The sequence below is a fragment of the Cricetulus griseus genome, chromosome 4 (assembly GCF_003668045.3).
Source record: "Cricetulus griseus strain 17A/GY chromosome 4, alternate assembly CriGri-PICRH-1.0, whole genome shotgun sequence".
In the NCBI taxonomy this organism is placed as follows: Eukaryota; Metazoa; Chordata; class Mammalia; order Rodentia; family Cricetidae; genus Cricetulus; species Cricetulus griseus.
In genome coordinates, this window is record NC_048597.1 from 96,134,289 (window position 1) to 96,152,065 (window position 17,777).

The 17,777-nt window shown below is 44.9% G+C and overlaps 1 protein-coding gene across 1 annotated transcript in view; it reads right to left on the reverse strand.

The window, feature by feature from the left end:
- Tmem233 (transmembrane protein 233) overlaps positions 1–17,571 on the reverse strand; it is a 47,198-nt gene extending 29,627 nt beyond the window's left edge. Inside the window, exon 1 of the mRNA XM_027413787.2 lies at positions 17,383–17,571. Within this exon, the coding sequence (XP_027269588.2) occupies positions 17,383–17,571 (189 nt within the window). The remainder of the gene's footprint in view (positions 1–17,382) is intronic.
- Positions 17,572–17,777: the final 206 nt, after the last annotated feature.

A 17,777-nucleotide genomic window follows, 5' to 3' on the forward strand; every position in this document is an offset into this window, starting at 1 on the left:
GACACAGCCTTCCCTCACACAAGTATTTCTAGTCAAAAGAGAAAAAAGACTCAGATAGCCAGTTTTCATTTTTCGAGTTCACTGCCATGCTTTGTTGGGAAATGCCCCTCTAATGATCCTATTTGCCCAGTGCTCTTCCTGTTTGGACAGCTGTTGGTTATAGGTGGCAGGGGGACAACCCTGGTTTGACCCCACAGGTGAGACACTCTTACCGTGGTCCTAAAGTGATGAATTACACCAATTTGTTCATTTTCTAATTGTGTGTGTGTGTGTGTGTGTGTGTGTTTTACACTAGGGCTGAGTCAGATCCTACTGCCTAGAGCAAGGGACCTACTTAAAATGGGGTATCGTGAGGGAATAGACAGGTGGAATGAGACCTGAAGAATGGGCAGGCTGTGGTCATGAGAATCAAGGATGGAAGAGGTGGATAGAGGGAGGGGAAGAAGGAAGCAGTGAGCACTGGATGGTTAGGCCATCTGTCTGCTGTGTGTGGTTGTGTGGGAGTCCTATGGACAGGGCTTTATCTGCTTGCTAAGCTTCTCAGAGATAGGAGCTATTTGTCTCTACTATGGCTTTATTTATGAGTTTATTTTGAGTGGGACTTGAACTCAGGACCCCCCCCCACACACACACTGAACTACAGACCAAGCCCTGCCGATGACTTGGAATTGGAGACTCCTCTCTGAGACCAAAGGTTAGAGACGATAACCCACCATGGGCCTGGAGGCCCTGATTTCGTTTCTGATATCGAAAGGCTATGCTGTGCTATGAAGACTCAGCAAAAAGGTGCTGAGCGGGCCATCTTGGGCTCCATCTGCCACCCAGATCTTTCCTTTTCTTCTTTAGGGTGAGGTGGGGTCAGGAGGTGTTCAATGTGAAAGTGCTCTGCTACTGAACTGTATCCCAAGCCCTTGGATTTGGTTATTTTAAAGGAGTTACTTGTTTATTTTATATGCGTGTCCCTGCATGAGTTTACGTGCACCACATGCATGCAGGTGACTTCAGAGGCCAGAGGGCATCAGATTCCCCTGGAACTGGAGTTACAGGGTGTTGTGAGCCACCTGATATGGGTGCTGGAAACTGAACTTGGGTCCTCTGCAAGAGTAGCAATGCTCTTAACTGCTGAGCTCTCTCTCTAGTCCATCCCCTTGGTTATTTATTTATTTATTTATTTATTTATTTATTTCTTATTGAGACAAGGTTTCAATATGCATCTCCAATTGGCCTTGAACTTGCTTTGTAGCCTGGGGTTACTGTGAATCAATGAGCCTCTTTCCTCCAGCCCCCGAGTGCTAGGATTATAAAAGTGTGCCACCACACCCGAGAAATCATTATACTAATTATTATTATTGCTTGTTGTTGTTATTGGTGACTCTAGGGATCATACCTAGTTCCTGGAACATAAGAGGCACGTCCTCTGTATGAGCCACACCCTGAGCTTTACTCTTAGACCCCTGAGCAAGCTACCTAACTTCTCTGTGTCTTCTCCATGGGTGTTCACTTGATTGGGTTTTTGCCTGCACTGAAAGCTCTCAACGCCTATTCTGCCTCTGACATTCAACCAATAGCAACTGTTTCCTGTTTCCAACCACCAGAAGGAAGCTAGACAGCTGGCCCATCAGCACCTTCCCCAGAGCGTGAAGACATTATGCAAGCTACGTTCTTCACTCATTCAAAACTGTTAAGTCACAGCCATTTTATAATCGGGACAATGAGTTCTGGGGACACTGGCCAGGTATGAACAAGGCACAACTGCTTTTCAGGCAGTCTGTTGGGTCCTTAGAAGGCTAAATCATCACAGGGTTCAACAATGATGCTTGTAGGATGATCCTAAGAAGACTGAAGTACGTGACCACACAGTTTATGCACAAAGGTCCGTAACAGCATTATCTGTTAGAGCCCTGTATTGGTTCCTTATATGTCCCTGTGACAGACACCAGATAGGAGGCAGCTCAGGGAGGAAGGATTTATTTCAGTTTATGGAGTGGAGGGTCCCCCAGTCCATCGTGATGGGGAGAGCATGATGGTTGCTGTTCTGCTAGTGGCTGCAGCTCAGCTTGTCACATCTTAGTTGATCAGAAAACAGAGAGCTCACCAGAAGCTGGGCTGGACTACAACCAAAAGAGCTGGTGGCTCACCTCTGCATGGCGCCTTGCCTCCCATCCCAAAGGTATCACAACTTCTCCGAATGGTGTCACCAGTTAGGAAGCAAGTGTTTAAACATAAGCTGGTGAGGGACATTTGAGATTCAAAACATAATAGGCTCCAAGTGGATTAAATTCAAATTTCCATCAACAAATGATAGAGGAAAGAAAAATTGGGGAAAAATCAATATCTAAAGCAACATCAAGGTATACATTGTGTTTTTGCTCCCAGGGTTGGCTCAGGATTGGGTGCACATTGTGATTCTGTAATGCCTGAACAATGATGAAATTAACTAAACACACGACTCCCTCTTCATTAACAATGCTGAGTGGAGTCACACAGCAATTCCGATTTATCCAACACTTAATCAGAGGTATAATTTGCTGGTGCTTAGCCTTAAAAAAAGGTCCAGGATATTGTGAGCCTAAAAAGAAGAGAGTGCTGATGCTGGGCAGTGTAAGTGGCCCTTGAAGACCAGCGTGCGAAAGGACAGAAACCAGACATGAAAGAACACGAGTGTGAGAGTCCACTAGGGAATATCCAGCATAAATAAAGGTATCAGGACAGAAGGCATGCTGGGTTTGCCTGGTGGGATTGGGGAGTGAGTGATGACATGGGATCCTTTTCCTTTCTTTTAAACATTGCTTTTATTTATCTATTCTTTGAGAATCTCATACATGTGTCTCTGTATACAATGCCTCTCAGACTCCCCCCCCCAAACGTCTTAACCTCATCGCCCCCCCCTTTATAACCCACATAGTCCAGTGAGGAAGCCCATGTATGCATGGTACAGAGCCTTTCTCTAAAGCATATGTAACTTAGGAGAGGCCACACACTTGAAGAAAACTGGTTCTCACCTGCCTCCCAACAGCCATCAAGTGCCATTAGCTCTCCACTGTGTGTAGGGCCTGTGATACCCCACCTGTATCCAATCTGGAAGGTTGATTGGCTTGACCATATGCAGTTCTTAGATAGGCAGCCATAGCAGCTATGTTCATGAGTGTAACAGCCCTGTCATATCCAAAAGTCTTTTCCTTATTTGAAATAAGGGCTTTCTATGTAGCTAAGGCCGGCCTTGAACTTGTAGCAATCCTCTTACGTCAGCCCTCCAAGTGCTGTGATTACAGGAATGCACCACCACACCTGACTAAGAAAATGGAATTTCTATGCTGGTGCAAAATTTTCAATATTTATATTTTATCTTTCTTCTTTTTTTTTTTTTTTTGTCCAGTTGGTCTCAAACTCAGTCTTCTCCTGCCTCAACTCTCCTAGTTCTGGGTCACAGACCAGGCTGAGTAAAAGTTTCTTTTTGGGGTGTGAAAGCTTACAAGAATTGGACAGTGGTGATGGCTTTACAACCTTTTAGTTATTTTAAGCCCCACCTCACTGATGGGGGAAGTGCTTCTGTGTATGTGTTCGTCTTATTGGATAATAAATAAAGTACTATTTGGCCAATGAGGCAGCAAGTTAGGCAGGACTAGGAGTCAAGAAGGATTCTGGGAAATGTAGTAAAGAAGTGGTGATTTGCAGGAGATGACATAGCAGGGAGACTCATATATAAATAAGGGCAAGAAGGAAGTGGGCCCCTTCTCTCTTCCTCCAAATCACCATATGACCCCTGGATGAGGACGACAATGAAAGGCATCCTAATTAAGTCTTATAAAATATATAGGTTTATGATAATTAAGACTGAGTTAACAGATGAGAAATCCTAGTCATTGGCCAAGCAGCATTTGTACCTAATATAAGTCTCTGTGTATTATTTTGTCCATCCACGAGGCAGGCAGAACTCAGGTGGCTGGTAGAAAGTGCCCACATGGTGGTAGAGCTTGGGTGGCTTTTGGCAGAAAGATTTATCATAACACCTCACTGTGTTATCAGATGGTAGAAGGGAAACTGTCCAGTGATGGAATGTTAGCTTCTTCAAAGCTCCAGGGTTAGGGTTTCTGGAGAAGTTGGTAATGACTGTTAGGAGATGATGGCAGGGCTCAGAAACAGCCTGTGGGCACAATGACCCACCTCAGGTGCCCACTGAGAGCTGCAGCAAGGCCAAGCAGGAACCAGAATGAGCAGATTGGACTTTTGTGGGAGCCCCAGAGAAATATCCCCTGTTCTAGTTTCAGTCTGTTGCTGTGACAAATATCATGGCCAAATGAATAGGTTACAGTCCATCATTGGGGAAGTCAAGGCAGGAAGAAGCAGAAACCATAGAGGAATACTGCTTGCTGGATTGCTCACTTGCTCAGGCTCAGCCAGCCTTGCTTTACAGCCCAGGACTACCTTCCCAGGGAATGGGGCCACCCACAGTGTGCTGGGGGCCTCCTGCATCAATTAATAAGACAGTTCCCCATAGACATGCTCACAGGCTGGTCTAATCCAGACAATCCCTCACTTGGGACTCCTTTCTCAGGTCACTCTGAACGGTGCTAACACTGACAGTTAAAGCTGGCTAGAACACCCCCTGAAGAAGACAGACGGGTGTTTTACAGGGAGCTCTTGGCAGCGAAAGACAAGAACCATCCAAACCCAGCTATTGTTGATTAACGTAAATCCCATTTAAACCGGAGCTCATTAACACTTAGACTAACCATCACCCGAACAAAAAATAGGTTCTGCTTCCACAGTGAACAAATTAGCTTAGAGAAATAGGTCCAGTTTGGAAAGAGGGTGGAAGAAAGAGCAAATGTTGAACTGGTGCTGGATATGTGAACAGGCTGTGTTGACGGCAGACCAAAGGAAGGCACATTAAAAACTGTTTGGGGACACGCCACCAGGTGACTGAATGGGTTACCAGCTCCTTATGATCCATTCTATGGGCTCGGGTTCCTACCTGAAGAAGTCAGACCCATTCTAAGGGATGCTATAGATGACATGGCATATGTACCTTCTTGTACACGTAGCTTGCTTCTCTCCCTTTAGCCTTTGCCCACCACTGTTTCTAAAATAAAAACTTTACCACCGCCTTCACCTGAGCTTCTCACTCATGCTGCTTGTTTGTTCTCTTTACACCTCTTGCCACTCTCTGGAAGACTCTCGTTTACTTGGTAAAATGTGCATGGCCAATAGGTGTTTGGAAATACTTCCAGTCTTTTCTCCCTCCATCCGTGTTGAGGCATGTGAGGGCACAGAGACGGTGTGTGGACACATTTTACTGATAAACCATGTGGGGCCTCACTGTCCATATAATTTTATGTTCTGACTTGCTTCCCCATTCGACCCATTCACCCTGAGTCACAGACTGTAGGGGAAACCTAATACTATTCTACTAAATGGACTCTTGAGGGTTACTGCTGTACCCACAGACCATGTACCCCCCCACCCCCACACACACCGTCTTCAGAGGAGCTTCTATTTGCAGTAGATGGTGACTGATAGAGGCTGGTCAGAGTGCAGAGAATAGCAGACTGCAGTGCTTAGCCTTAAATCACACATACATACATAATATCACACCACTTCCTTCAAAAGTTTTTCCCCAGGAGAGGGCAGAAGGGTTGTAAAGAGCCGGAGGTTATGGGTAACTTCAAGGAAACAGTTTTCTGTACACGAAGGACAGTTGCACATAGGAACCCACAGTGATTATGACAGCATGCATGAAGCCTATGCAAGTACAAGCAAGACAAAGTCCCAGCATGGAGGGGTGTGGTAGTTTGAATGTAATTGGCCTCCATAATCTCATAGGGAGCAGCACTATTAGGAGGTGTGACTTTGTTAGAGTAGGTGTGGCCTTTTTGGAGGAAGTGTGTCACTGTGGGGATGGTTTTGAGATTTCTTATACTCAAGATATGGCTCAGTTTCCTGTTGTTTTCTGATCAAGATGTAGGCAGCACCATATCTGCCTGCACACTGCCAAGATGATAATGGCCCAAACCTCTGAAACCCCCAACTAAGACAAGGGGATGAAGTCCCACCTGCAGCTGAGGAGCTGCTGGTGCTTGATAGTTGCAGGGAGCGGGAGAGTCAGTATTCTTAAATGTGACCTGTGGTAGGGTGACGACACTCTGGAGCAGGTCCCGTTCTCAAGAGAGTTGAGCAGCACAGATCGGACTTAATGGGTTTAGAAGAAGAGGAGGAGGGAGGAGGAAGACAACAAAGACGATGACTCAAAGTTGGATGGATAGGGAGGTGAGGATGGAGGGGTTGATCTGGGAGGAGTTGGAGGAGGGTATTGAATAGAATCAATATACATTATACTACATTACCAAAGAATTAGTCAAAATATTATTAAAACTTTTCATATTTCTAACAAAGAGACCAAAAATATTAAGAAGTTACTATACTGAGCACTCTCAGGTTTATTGTCATGCACTATAATCCATTGCCAATGCTGGTTGAATCTCTAACAGGCCTCAGATAGCTTTTCATTCAGTTTCTGTTTTTCTGTTTCTGTTTTTCAATTTTCATCTCTTAGCAGTCCTTTCATACAGGTCTGACACGTGCCCTCAGTTTGCTTTGAGTATCAAAAGCATTCGTGTGTATGTGTGGTGTTTGTAGATGCATGTATGTTCACATGTGTGCATGTATGCGGAGACTTGAACTTTACGTCAGGGGTCTTCCTGGACTATTCTGTTTTTACTGAGGCAGGGTCTCTCAATTGAATCCAGAGCTCACCAATTGGTTAGCCAGCTTGCTGGAGAGATTCTCTTGAGAGCTAGGAATAGAGGTGGTTACCATGCTTGCATGGGTTCTGGGGATCTAAACTCTGGCCCTCATGCCTACTCAGTATCTGGTCCTCATGGATACAGCACCATCTCCTCAGTCATAAGTATTTAATATTTCCTACTGGCTATTTAGAATATACTAATATTTGTCCTTTAAGAATAAAAAGAAAACCTATGTTTAATTAAGCATTTCTCTGTATGTGTGTGTGGGGGCGTTACACATGTCACAGCATGTGTGTAAATGTCAGAGAACAACATTTGGGTATTGGTTCTCTTATGTCACCAAAGTGGAATTGAGTGATGGAACGGAGATCATCTAGCTTGGCGGCAAGTGTGTTCACCTTCCGAGCCATCTCCCTAGCCCTCTGTCATTGTGAGTTGCGACACTGAAGTCTTAATATCATAAAATGTTCCCTTTTTATTGAAACTGATTCTTCTCTTCACCAAAGGCACCGTCATCTTCTCCCTCCTTAATTCCCCGTATATATGGCTAGGGAGGAGTGGCGTTTTCTCTTTGCAGCTGTCTGTCTCTGTTTCTCCCACTGTCTTTGCTTCTCTCTCTCCCTGTATCCTCTCAGTGCACCTGCAGAGTTACATTAATACCTGATCACAATCTGAGTCCTTTGGACCAGATGCAAGAACTCTGTGGAGATCAGCACTTTAGACTCCAAACTCCTAGACGGCTGACTTTCATCAAAAATCTTGATGTATGCGGGCACTTAGTGGATATTTTTAGTAATGATGCCTGAATTTTCCGACCATTTGGGGGTTTCTTGTTTAGATTTTGCTTGCTCCTGAGTTTCTTAGCCTGAAAGTATTCTTGGGAACCCTGAGATTGGGCTCCCAGAGGACAAGGTGTATTTCCTCTTATTACGTGAGCTCATTCATGCTCATCTGTACCCTCTTTGGCTCTTAGTATTTTTTGCTCCATAAATATCTTCAAGGACAAATGAGAATTGTCCTTTTGCCCATCATTAAAGCCAGGCGTCAGGGAGGAATTCCTCGTGGGCTGATGGAGAGTAGTAGATGATGCCCCCATATTGACAAGGCAAGTCTATTAAAGGAGACAGTATTCAGAGTCATGTTCCTGTCAAAGGACCGTGCATGGCCATCTCATCACAGCGTTTCAAGCGACTGAGTGGACAGTTCAAGGACGGATGTTTTTGATTTTGTCCCCTAGTGTCACTTTCCTGAGTCTATTTAATCAGGGAGAGTAACTTTCATGCATATCAAGTGAAATTACATTGCTATGAAAATGCTTCAAAACGTAAAACATTGTATGTTGTAAAAACAGCACCAATAGCAAGGGCCATACCAATAACAAGGGTGATACCAGACCACTCAAAGAACAACTCATGTAACCACCGTAACCCCAGACTTTTCAAAGAATAGATAGTTTTCCCAAAAGCAGCTAATTATAGACACTTTCTTCTCAGTTCATACAGGATGTGTGATATAAAGAATGAAAGAAACAGAAAGATAAGTTCCCCGTGTGCGGCATGGACAAAGATGGGGAGAGGATACAGAGAGGGCGATTTTCCAACTGGACTCTAGAAGAGCAGTGGCATTTATGACCTAACAAGCTCCTTGGTGATGGGAGTTTGAGAAGCATTGTTTAATGTGTGACTCCTCCCTGGCTCTCATGATGAATATTTGAAAACGTCCTCAATGTCACCATCAGAACTCTACACACGCTAAGTCAGAAACGGCTGCTTGTTAAGGAATGGCCAATCCCACCTCAGCCACTACCTGTTTAGTGACTCATCTCACTGATATTTTGCTCATCATCTGGACAGTGTTTACTACCTTTGGAAGGAAGCCTTAGTCTCTCTCTCTCTCTGTGCCTTTCTGTCTTTGCCTCTGTCTCTGTCTCTGTCTCTCTGTCTCTCTGTCTCTCCCTGTCTCTCTGTCTCTCTGTCTCTCTCTCTGTCTCTGTCTCTTAAATCCCATCGTCCACCTGTCCTCCTTCCTTTCCTTCTATTATGTGTAATTCCAATGGTATATAAACATTGGCTGCATAACAATATGGTTTCGTGTTCCTATAACTGCACTTTAACAGTCATCCATTAATGGCCAATCAATTGTATAAATATATATTACATATATACACACACACATTACATTGTAGTGTATATATGTGTTCATGCCCACATATGTTATAACAGACCCATCTATTTTAGCATTTTGTCAGTAAATCCAAACAGGACTTAAAAACATGTTCTTTGGTAGAGAAACATGGATTACTATCTTGAAATATATGTATCCCACACCTCTGATCTCAGATCAGAAGGACTGACATAGTAGCTTAATTCTAGGCTCCTAAGTACCGATGCTCCCTGATACTCTTCCATATGGCAATCAGACTTTGGAAATAATGAGGTAGGAGCTGCTTGGACAATGTGCAGTGCTATATAAAGTCGGTTTGTGTCTAGAGGAACGCTTTCAAATGATGGCAGACTTAAGTCAGGTCTTTATTCTCTGGGACCACCTAGATGTTCCTTAATTAGAGCTTCAGACTTATAAATAGAAATGAAGTCATAGGTGTTCATAACTTTTTTTCTTCTTCTTTATTTATTTTTGAGACAGGGTCTCCTTATATAGCCCTGACTGTCCTGGAACTCCCTAAGTAGACCAGGCTGGCCTCAAACTCACAGAGATCTGCCTGACTCAGCCTCCCTGGTGTTGTGATTAAAGGCGTGCACCACCATGCTTGGGAGGTATCCATAACTTTTGTGTGTGTGTGTGTGTGTGTGTGTTTTGAAACAGGGTCCCTTTACATATTCCTGTCTGTCCTGGAAGTCACTATGTAGAGCAGACAACCTAATTGTCATTCACTTGAAACCCAGTTTTGATGGATGAGCCAGTGCCTGGTAGATTCTGAGTCAAATGGAAAGAACACACAGTTCAGTTTGTATTTCATTCTGTGGGTATTTATTTTCTTTGTGACCACAAATCTTGTCATCTTGAGAAGATGTGGTCAAGTTCAGGGAATGTCTGTGGCTTCCTGCAAATGGCTTTGGCCCAAACTTCCATTATCAGTGGTGTTTTCTGTTGGTGTATAAAGCCAATTGTCTTGCTCTCAGTAGTATTTCCCTTTGCTTCTTTTCTACATTGGATACCTTTGCTGGATCCCATGTATATTAGTTATTTTCACGTCGATGTGACCACAATATCTATTAGAAATGCCTCAAGGGAGGAGAGAGTTAATTTGGCTCAGTCTCTTAGAGGTTCAGCACATGACAGCAAGAAAGTGAAGCTCTGTTCACGACAGTGGGATGTGCAATGGATGTTGTTCACATCATGGCAGACCAGGAAGCATAGAGAGTGTACAGGAGCCAGAGGTCCCCTACAACCTACAAAGGCCCACATCTCCTGACTTCCTTCCATAGGTTAGCCTTGACTTCATAAAGATGCCACATCCTTCCAAAAGTTCACCATCCACTGGGGACAAAGACTCAAACCATGAGTCTGTGGGGCACAGGTCAGGCTCATACTGTGACTACAATGTGACCTTCTACCTTAGCTTCTACCCCACCTATGAGACAGAATAAGCCCCTCTTTTCTTTATGATAGGTATTGGTCATAGCACTAAGATTGGCAATTAACACAACCCCCCAAGACACTTCTGTGTTTGAACTGGTCACATCCTTGGAGAGAAGTTCTCCCGTCCCCTGTGGGGCCAACAACTTCCTTGTTGAACACAGTGACTTTCCATTAATCCCAATTTCAGGTGGCTCCCACTCTCTACTATCGGCCTCGACTGTGTCTAGACACCTTCTGTTAATTCTCGCCAGAGCATTAACTTCAGTCACAGTTGCTGAGGATGTAGTTGCCTGGCTTCATAGGGCCCTAGATGATGTCTATGTATCTTCTGGTTTCATTGTCCAAAAAAAGATTTATTTATTTTTTATGTGTATTAGTGTTTTGCCTGCATGTGTGTCTATGCACCACATGAGTGTCTGGCACCTTTGGAGTTCAGAAGAGGTGTCAGAGTCTCTAGAAGTGGATTTGTAGGGAGTTGATGAGCTGCCATGTGGGTTCTGGGAATCGAATCACTGTCCTCTGTAAGAGGAACAAGTGCTGTTAACCAGTGAGCCATCTCCTCAGCTCCCCAGTGACTTCTTGAACATACATTCAAAGATTTCTCTTTTCTTCAGCCGTACCATTTCTTTTTTAAATTACCTTCAAATGCACTGATACCTCTAACTTTGAATCAGAGTTTTTCAGGGAAAATTGACTTTTTTTCTTGGCCATTCTGTAGGATCTAGATTTCATAATAGCACTCTGTGTATTATGTCAAGGATCAACTGTTTCTTTATCTCTCTTTTCTTCTCCTGTACTCTTAGTTTGTCTTTGGGTGCTTATGTCATTTTAAGTTCACTTACCAGCACTTTAAGTGGTTTCAGATCAGAGTAAGAAAAACAAGAGCTTTTGTTATTCCATGCTGAGATGAAGGCTTATTAGTATATTTTAGTTTAGCTTTGATGTTTACCTTTAGGCTGCAAGAAATACTTATTTGTTGTTTTTATTGATAGAAATTTGCTAGTCACACAGCAAAACAGAGAAATTTCTACTGGGAGAGGTAATGACTTGTGCCTCTCGTCTATAGACACCATCACAACCACTGTTACCATCATCATCATCATCATCATCATCATCATCATCATGACCACCACCATCAGTGCCACCATTACCACCATCATCAGTTTCAGTACTGTGTTCTGCTTGGGTTCTAGGCAGTTAACTGAAACTTTAAATGTTTATCTTTTAATCCCAGCAATTTCACGTAGCTAAGTAGCACCCCAGCCCCCTCTTACAGGGCTAAAAAGCCCCAAGCTTCAGAAAGATTGAGATACTTATATGGAATCATAAACGACAAACAGCACAGGATTTAAACCCCACTGGGGTCTGTAGAGAAGCTCTAAAGGGGTGAAGGAGGATTTCCAGTGAAAGAAGATTGGAAGCTAACCAGCCAGAAGTCATGGGCTGTTCTGTATCTATGACTGCAGTGACCATGGATGGTCAGTGGTAGAAATTGTTGCATCAGGAGATCAAGAAGGATGGAGGCTTAGTGTGGACTCAGCCACAGTCTTCTAAGGCAGTCATCAAATCCCAGTTATAATACCGACAGATGGTGAACTCACTCCAAATTTGTCAGCAGTCTTACAACTTGCTGGAGAACTCACTTCCTCCAGATCTATAGGGAGAGACCTTGCTGGCCTTATTAACACAGTAGAAATATAGGAAGGTTCCGGTGTCTGGAGAAAGTTTAGTATAGAAAAAACTGGTGCCTGGAGAAGGTCTTGCATAGAGATATTTGTTGAATTGGCAAACATTCTTTCTCCAGGGTGGAGGGCTATGCTGACAAACTATGGGGATCCTTTCAGATGTAACAAATAGAAATAACTGGGACTGAAGGGAAGATGTTGAATGAAACCTGAAAACCAGCCTGCACTCTACTTGCCATGCTTCGTGCCCTGGTTCAGGGCTGTACCTGCACTCAGGAAGGTGCTCCATTCAAATTCACATGAAAATGCAGTTCGACTTAGCAGTAACTCATTCTAGAGAGAAATTCTTTGGATATATGTGTTGTATAGTCATTTTCTTTCCAATTGAAACATTGTGTTCTGGAGGGAGGAGGGAGACTTTGGGTTTTTTAGTGATGCAGCTGCCTTGGAGTCATCCATGCTCCAGTAAGTAACCCAAACCCACTCACCGGTTCACTAAGGTAGACCTGGATGGAATTATCTCTTTCGTCTATCATTGGTGCCCTGTCTGGGAAGAATAGACATGTTCTTGTCACCCTAGAAAAAGTCACACAGTACAACACTCTCCACAGTGAATACAGGTTAAATATACTTTTGACAAGTACTCTTTCAGTGTCTTGAGAATTTCCATGCTTCTACCACAAGCGATGCTAAGCACATCAGAATTCCAGTATATCATTGTTACTATCCTACCATTTACCCTAAGACTCTCTGGTTCCACAATGGGTATTAGAAAGAACACCAATCCCCACAGCTTGAACAATCTTCTGTATCTTTCAAAGTAGTTTTATTCCCATGTACCTACTCCAACATGTAATTACATAGAATGCTCCTCAGGCTTGGCTTAATAGTATAGGTGTTGATTGTTTGAGATTGCTTGCCTTTTTTTTTGAGACAGGGTTTCGCTGTGCAGCTTTGGAGCATGTCCTGGAACTTGCTTTATAGACCAGGCTGGTCTTGAAATCACAGCGATCCACCTGCCTCTGCCTCCCAAGTGCTGGGATTAAAGGCGTGCGCCACCATTGCCCAGTGAGATTGCTTGCATTTTTTTAATTAACCATTTTTGAAACTGGTTGTTTGGAGTCTTTTCAATATTTTCAACACATCTACGTTTACATCACCATCCACTATACAACATTTTTTGATTAGAGTGTGTCCTAGTTATCATTGGCTGTCAACCTGACAGCCCAGAGTCATTTGAGGGAGTCTTAACTGGGAAATTACCCAGATCAATTTGGCTTGCAGGTATGTCTGTGGGGAGTTGTCTGATTGTTATTTGATGTATGAGGGCCCAGCTCATTGTGGGTGTCATCATCCCTAGGTGGTGGACTTGGGATGTCTAAGAAAGCTAGCTGAGCATGTGTCAGTGAGCATTTCCCCATGGTTCCTGCCTTCAGGTTGCTTACTTGAGTTTCTGCTCCTACTCCACTCAATGATAGTTATGATCTGGAAGTGAAAGCCAAATAGATCCTTTTTCTTCCCCAAGTTGTTTTTGATCAGGGTGTTTTTATCACAACAACAGAGATCAAGCTGTTATGGACTTGACCATGTTGATTTTGGCAGAGGATTGTGAAATATAAGCTGAAATGAGCCCTTCCGTCCCATGTGGCCTTGGTCAGAATGTTTTATCACATGAACAGAGAGCAACAATTGGGGTGCTGTTGGTATTTGGGAAATGTCAGTTCAGCATTGGGAGAAAACCTGAAGCATTACTGGACATTTGTAGTTTGGCTCTTTTCATCAATGTCAAACTCCCCAAATCACTGTGGTGCTTATAGATACTTCCCAACATTTCCAAATGTCTTTATGGGGAATGTGCAACTCCAAGCCAACACCCCCAGACATATTGCTTTACTTATCATGAATTTATAGATGAGTGAGATTGGAAAACAGCCGGGACAGGACATCAAAAGACACCTTAAATCTTACGCATCCATGACAGGATTGGACGATTGCTGTAATGGTTTGAGTCTGGTGTCTCATCAACTTTCCTGTTGGAGATCAGTCCCCATTATGACCTATCAAGAAGGTAAGCAGGGTGCTACCCTCATGAATGAATCCAATCATATGATCAATAGACCGATGTGTTAATGAGAAATTGTGAGAGTGGGTCTACTAGAAAGCCAGTTTGTCCAGATCTTTCTCACTTTCCCTACTGTCACGATGTCATGCCAGCCGGAAGGTCTTTGCTAGATATGGACCTCTGATCTTAGAACAAATAAAATTCCCCACTTTCCTTTCAACAACTAACACACTCAGACTCTTACCTTGCCCCTACACAACTTTTTCTCTTTGCCCTTTGGAATTATTGACATGAAGTTTATCAGTCTCATGTTTACTCTACTTGAATGAGAAACTACTTCCCAATATTTTAGAGCATGTACAATAGCAAGTGTATAGGAGGGGCTGTTTACAATTTTGACTTCAATTGTTTCATAGGCTGCTTGTTTCCGAATGTAACATGTGATACCTCCAGATACCCATATGTGTGATGATTGTTGCACACACCCAGCACAGTGCTGCGGGCTCCACATGATTGGCATGGTATATTTTGTCTCATCCTTATGACTACTACTCAATGTTAAACAATGCACACAAGCCAGGTACAATGGCATGGACCTGTCAACCCAGCAACTCAAAGAGATCGAGGCAGGAGGCCCATGAGTTCTAAGCCAGCCTGGACTATAAAGTGAAACTCTGTCTCAAAACAGCAGCACCAGGATTGCTACCAACAACCCTCAAGCCTGAAACGAACAAAAACAACAGAACCACACCCAGCAAGATGGCTCAGTGGATAAAACAGCTGCCACACAAGCCTGAGGCCCTGAGTTCAATCCACAGAACCCACGTAAAGGTGGAAGGAAAGAAACAACTCCACAAAGTTGTCCTTTGACAACTTCCCCTCCCCTATCACGTGCACAACAAAGTAAAACTAAATTACTCCCCCCTCCCCCGCCAACTGCAGCAAACAACAGCAACACACACCAACATCCCATCCCCATGGTTCAGATGGACAACTAAAGCTTTAAAAAAAAGATGTATGGAACTTTCCCAAAGCCTTCTGTACTCTGGGGTCAAATGGTATCATGCTGTGAAGCTATGGAGAAAAACTTGGGGAGTGAGGGGCTTAAGAGAGGCTCCCATCCTAAACCTCACCTCCCAGGATACCCTATCTGCATCATTAACACCCAGCCTGTCACCACCAGCTGGTAGCTGATTTCAGACCAGTGAGAGGGAAAGCCTCTGTAGGTGTTTTTTTCCTAAGTGGCACTGGGAAGGGTAAATTAACTGCTTCTAGGATGGGCACTGTTATCAGCCTGAGAGTCTGCTGCTGAGAGAGTCTGGCAGCCCACAACTCCTCCAGCCTCTCTGAAAATAAGAACAGAACCCAAAATGAACCCAGGGTCAGCCCAGGGAGAGGAAGGAAGTGGGGAAGTCAGCTGGTTGGAAACGGGTGTGAGAGGAGAGCTTCAACTTCCAGGATTTTGAAATAGGAGCAAAATGGACATGTGAATCCATCAACACCTTCCTTCACCCATGCATTTATTTTGTGATATTTCCTAAGATTATCCATGTGTCAGATTCTGCGGCACCCACTAATAAACATGGCAAATATCCCTGTTCTCATATAACTTGCAGTTTGTGTAGCCAGGGGACGAAGGTAACAATCATATTAAAAATAAAATAAGGGCCATCGAGATGGCCCAGCCAGAAAAGGCACCTGCTGTACAAGCCTGGTGACCCAAGTTCCATCCCCAGAATTCAAGCAACTCCCCAAAGTTGTTCTCTGACCTCTACTCATGTGCTGTATGTGCCCCCCCATACAAACTTAAAGTCTTAAATGCTATATTAGGCAGAGAGCAATAGGAAAGGGGCTTCTACAGCTTGGGGAGGGCTTTTGTTTTAAACTTTTAGCCAAGTCTCACGAAGTGACATTTGAATATGGAAAACTTTATTATTGCTGTTAATATTAATATATTATTGTGATGCCGGGCACCATTCTAGGTAAGTCATAGTTATCACATTAATATTTACAATAGCCCTGAGATATAGCTACGATAATTCTCGTTTTACAAAGAAACCGAGGTTCAGAAATCTGCACTGCTTTCTGGACACCTTAGGACTAACAAATGGTGTGACTGGGATTTGAACCAAGCCCCAAAACTTCAGCGATTGCGCACTTGCATGCTGGTGCAGCCAGCCAAGGTTGGGGAAGGGCAGTGAGTGCGTGCAAATGGGATCTCCGCTGTACCCAGGAGAGGTTTTACCGGTGGCTGTACTTGATGCAGGCTGTGGAAACTTAGTCCAGCTGAATGAATCCTGTCTTTGGTGGGAGCTGCATTGGTTAGCTGTTGGAGAAGTTGGCCTATGGGGGAGGGAGCACACAACTCTAGGGTTGTCCCGGGACAGTGTCTGTGTGAGTTTCACCCTGCCACCACTGGGGGACCAGCTGCTGTAGTCAATAAGGGAGGATCTGGTTCTTCGGAGCATTGAAGAGGGTGGCAGAGCTGAGCCCCAGGGTGCAGCTCCATAGAGGAGTCCCTAAGTGCACTGGCTGGGGGGCCTGGGCAGAGGACAGAGTGGTGGTGGGAATAGTCTGACAAGGTCCTTTGTGCAGCATAGTGGGGGCGGGCTGGGCTAGGGCACATTGAGGTAAAGAACAAGCCGGCTTTTCGTTTGTGAGAGGAGCGCAGGGTACGACCAAGAAAGTCCTGTGGAAATGTCCGGGTGACAGCCTGCAGAGTGCTGGGAAACAGGTGCTAGAGATAGGCGGGGGTGGGGGTGTGCTGGGTGTAGGAAGAAAGAGAAGGAACTTTGACCCTGGAGAAAGCATTCTGGGCAAAAGGGGGCAAGCTCAAGGAGGAGCCTTGGGCATCTCCCGGGGACTCCATGGAGGCAGTTTCTAGCAGGCTGCAAAGAACTTGCCGACATAGGGACACATCTGGGAGCTGGAGGGCAGGGGCACTCAGTGTGGCCAAGCCCCGTACACACAGCCGGCAAGCTCAAAGTATGGGATGCACCGTGGCTTTCCAGGGCGTGCGCAATGAGGTCCTAGGAAAGCAGTTGGGGACGGGGAACTTGGAGAGGGAGCGCTGGGGCAACGAAGCACAAAGTTGTTTCTGCGGAAGGCTTGGTTAGCGCTGTGCAGCAGGCGATGATGGTTTTGGGCAGAGCTCTGAGAGCAGAGCGAGCCTGTGAGCCAAAGAAAAGGAAGGAGGAGGTGTGCATCCCAAAACCCAGCACAAAAAGTCCATGAGACAGAGCGCCGCCCGGATCTTTCCTTTGCTGCTTTTGGTACCAACCCCACTCACCATGATGGAGAAGACCAAAGCCACGATGTTGACTGGGTACGCTGGGCAAAAACACGCAACAATGGTGAGCCACAGATAGTTCTTGGGCTCAGGCAAGTCCTCCTCGGTCTTGTCATCTTCCGTGTTGGCTTCGGGGCTGCTGCTGTCCAATGCTCCCTTGGAGTCTGAGCGAGACGCATACTGGGACATGGGTGAAGTCAGAGGCGACACCGGGAGGGACGAGGAGCGCACTGTCCGGGCAGTCTGGGGTTGGGGCTGTCGGCTCATTGTGAGCAGAGGCTCTGAAAAGCTTATAGCTCCAGCCTCAAGGGAGATGTGACTTCACTCCTCCTGAGTAGGTCGGTCCTTTGCCTGCAGCCGGCTGGGCTCAGGGACCTAGGCCAAGAGCCTCCCCA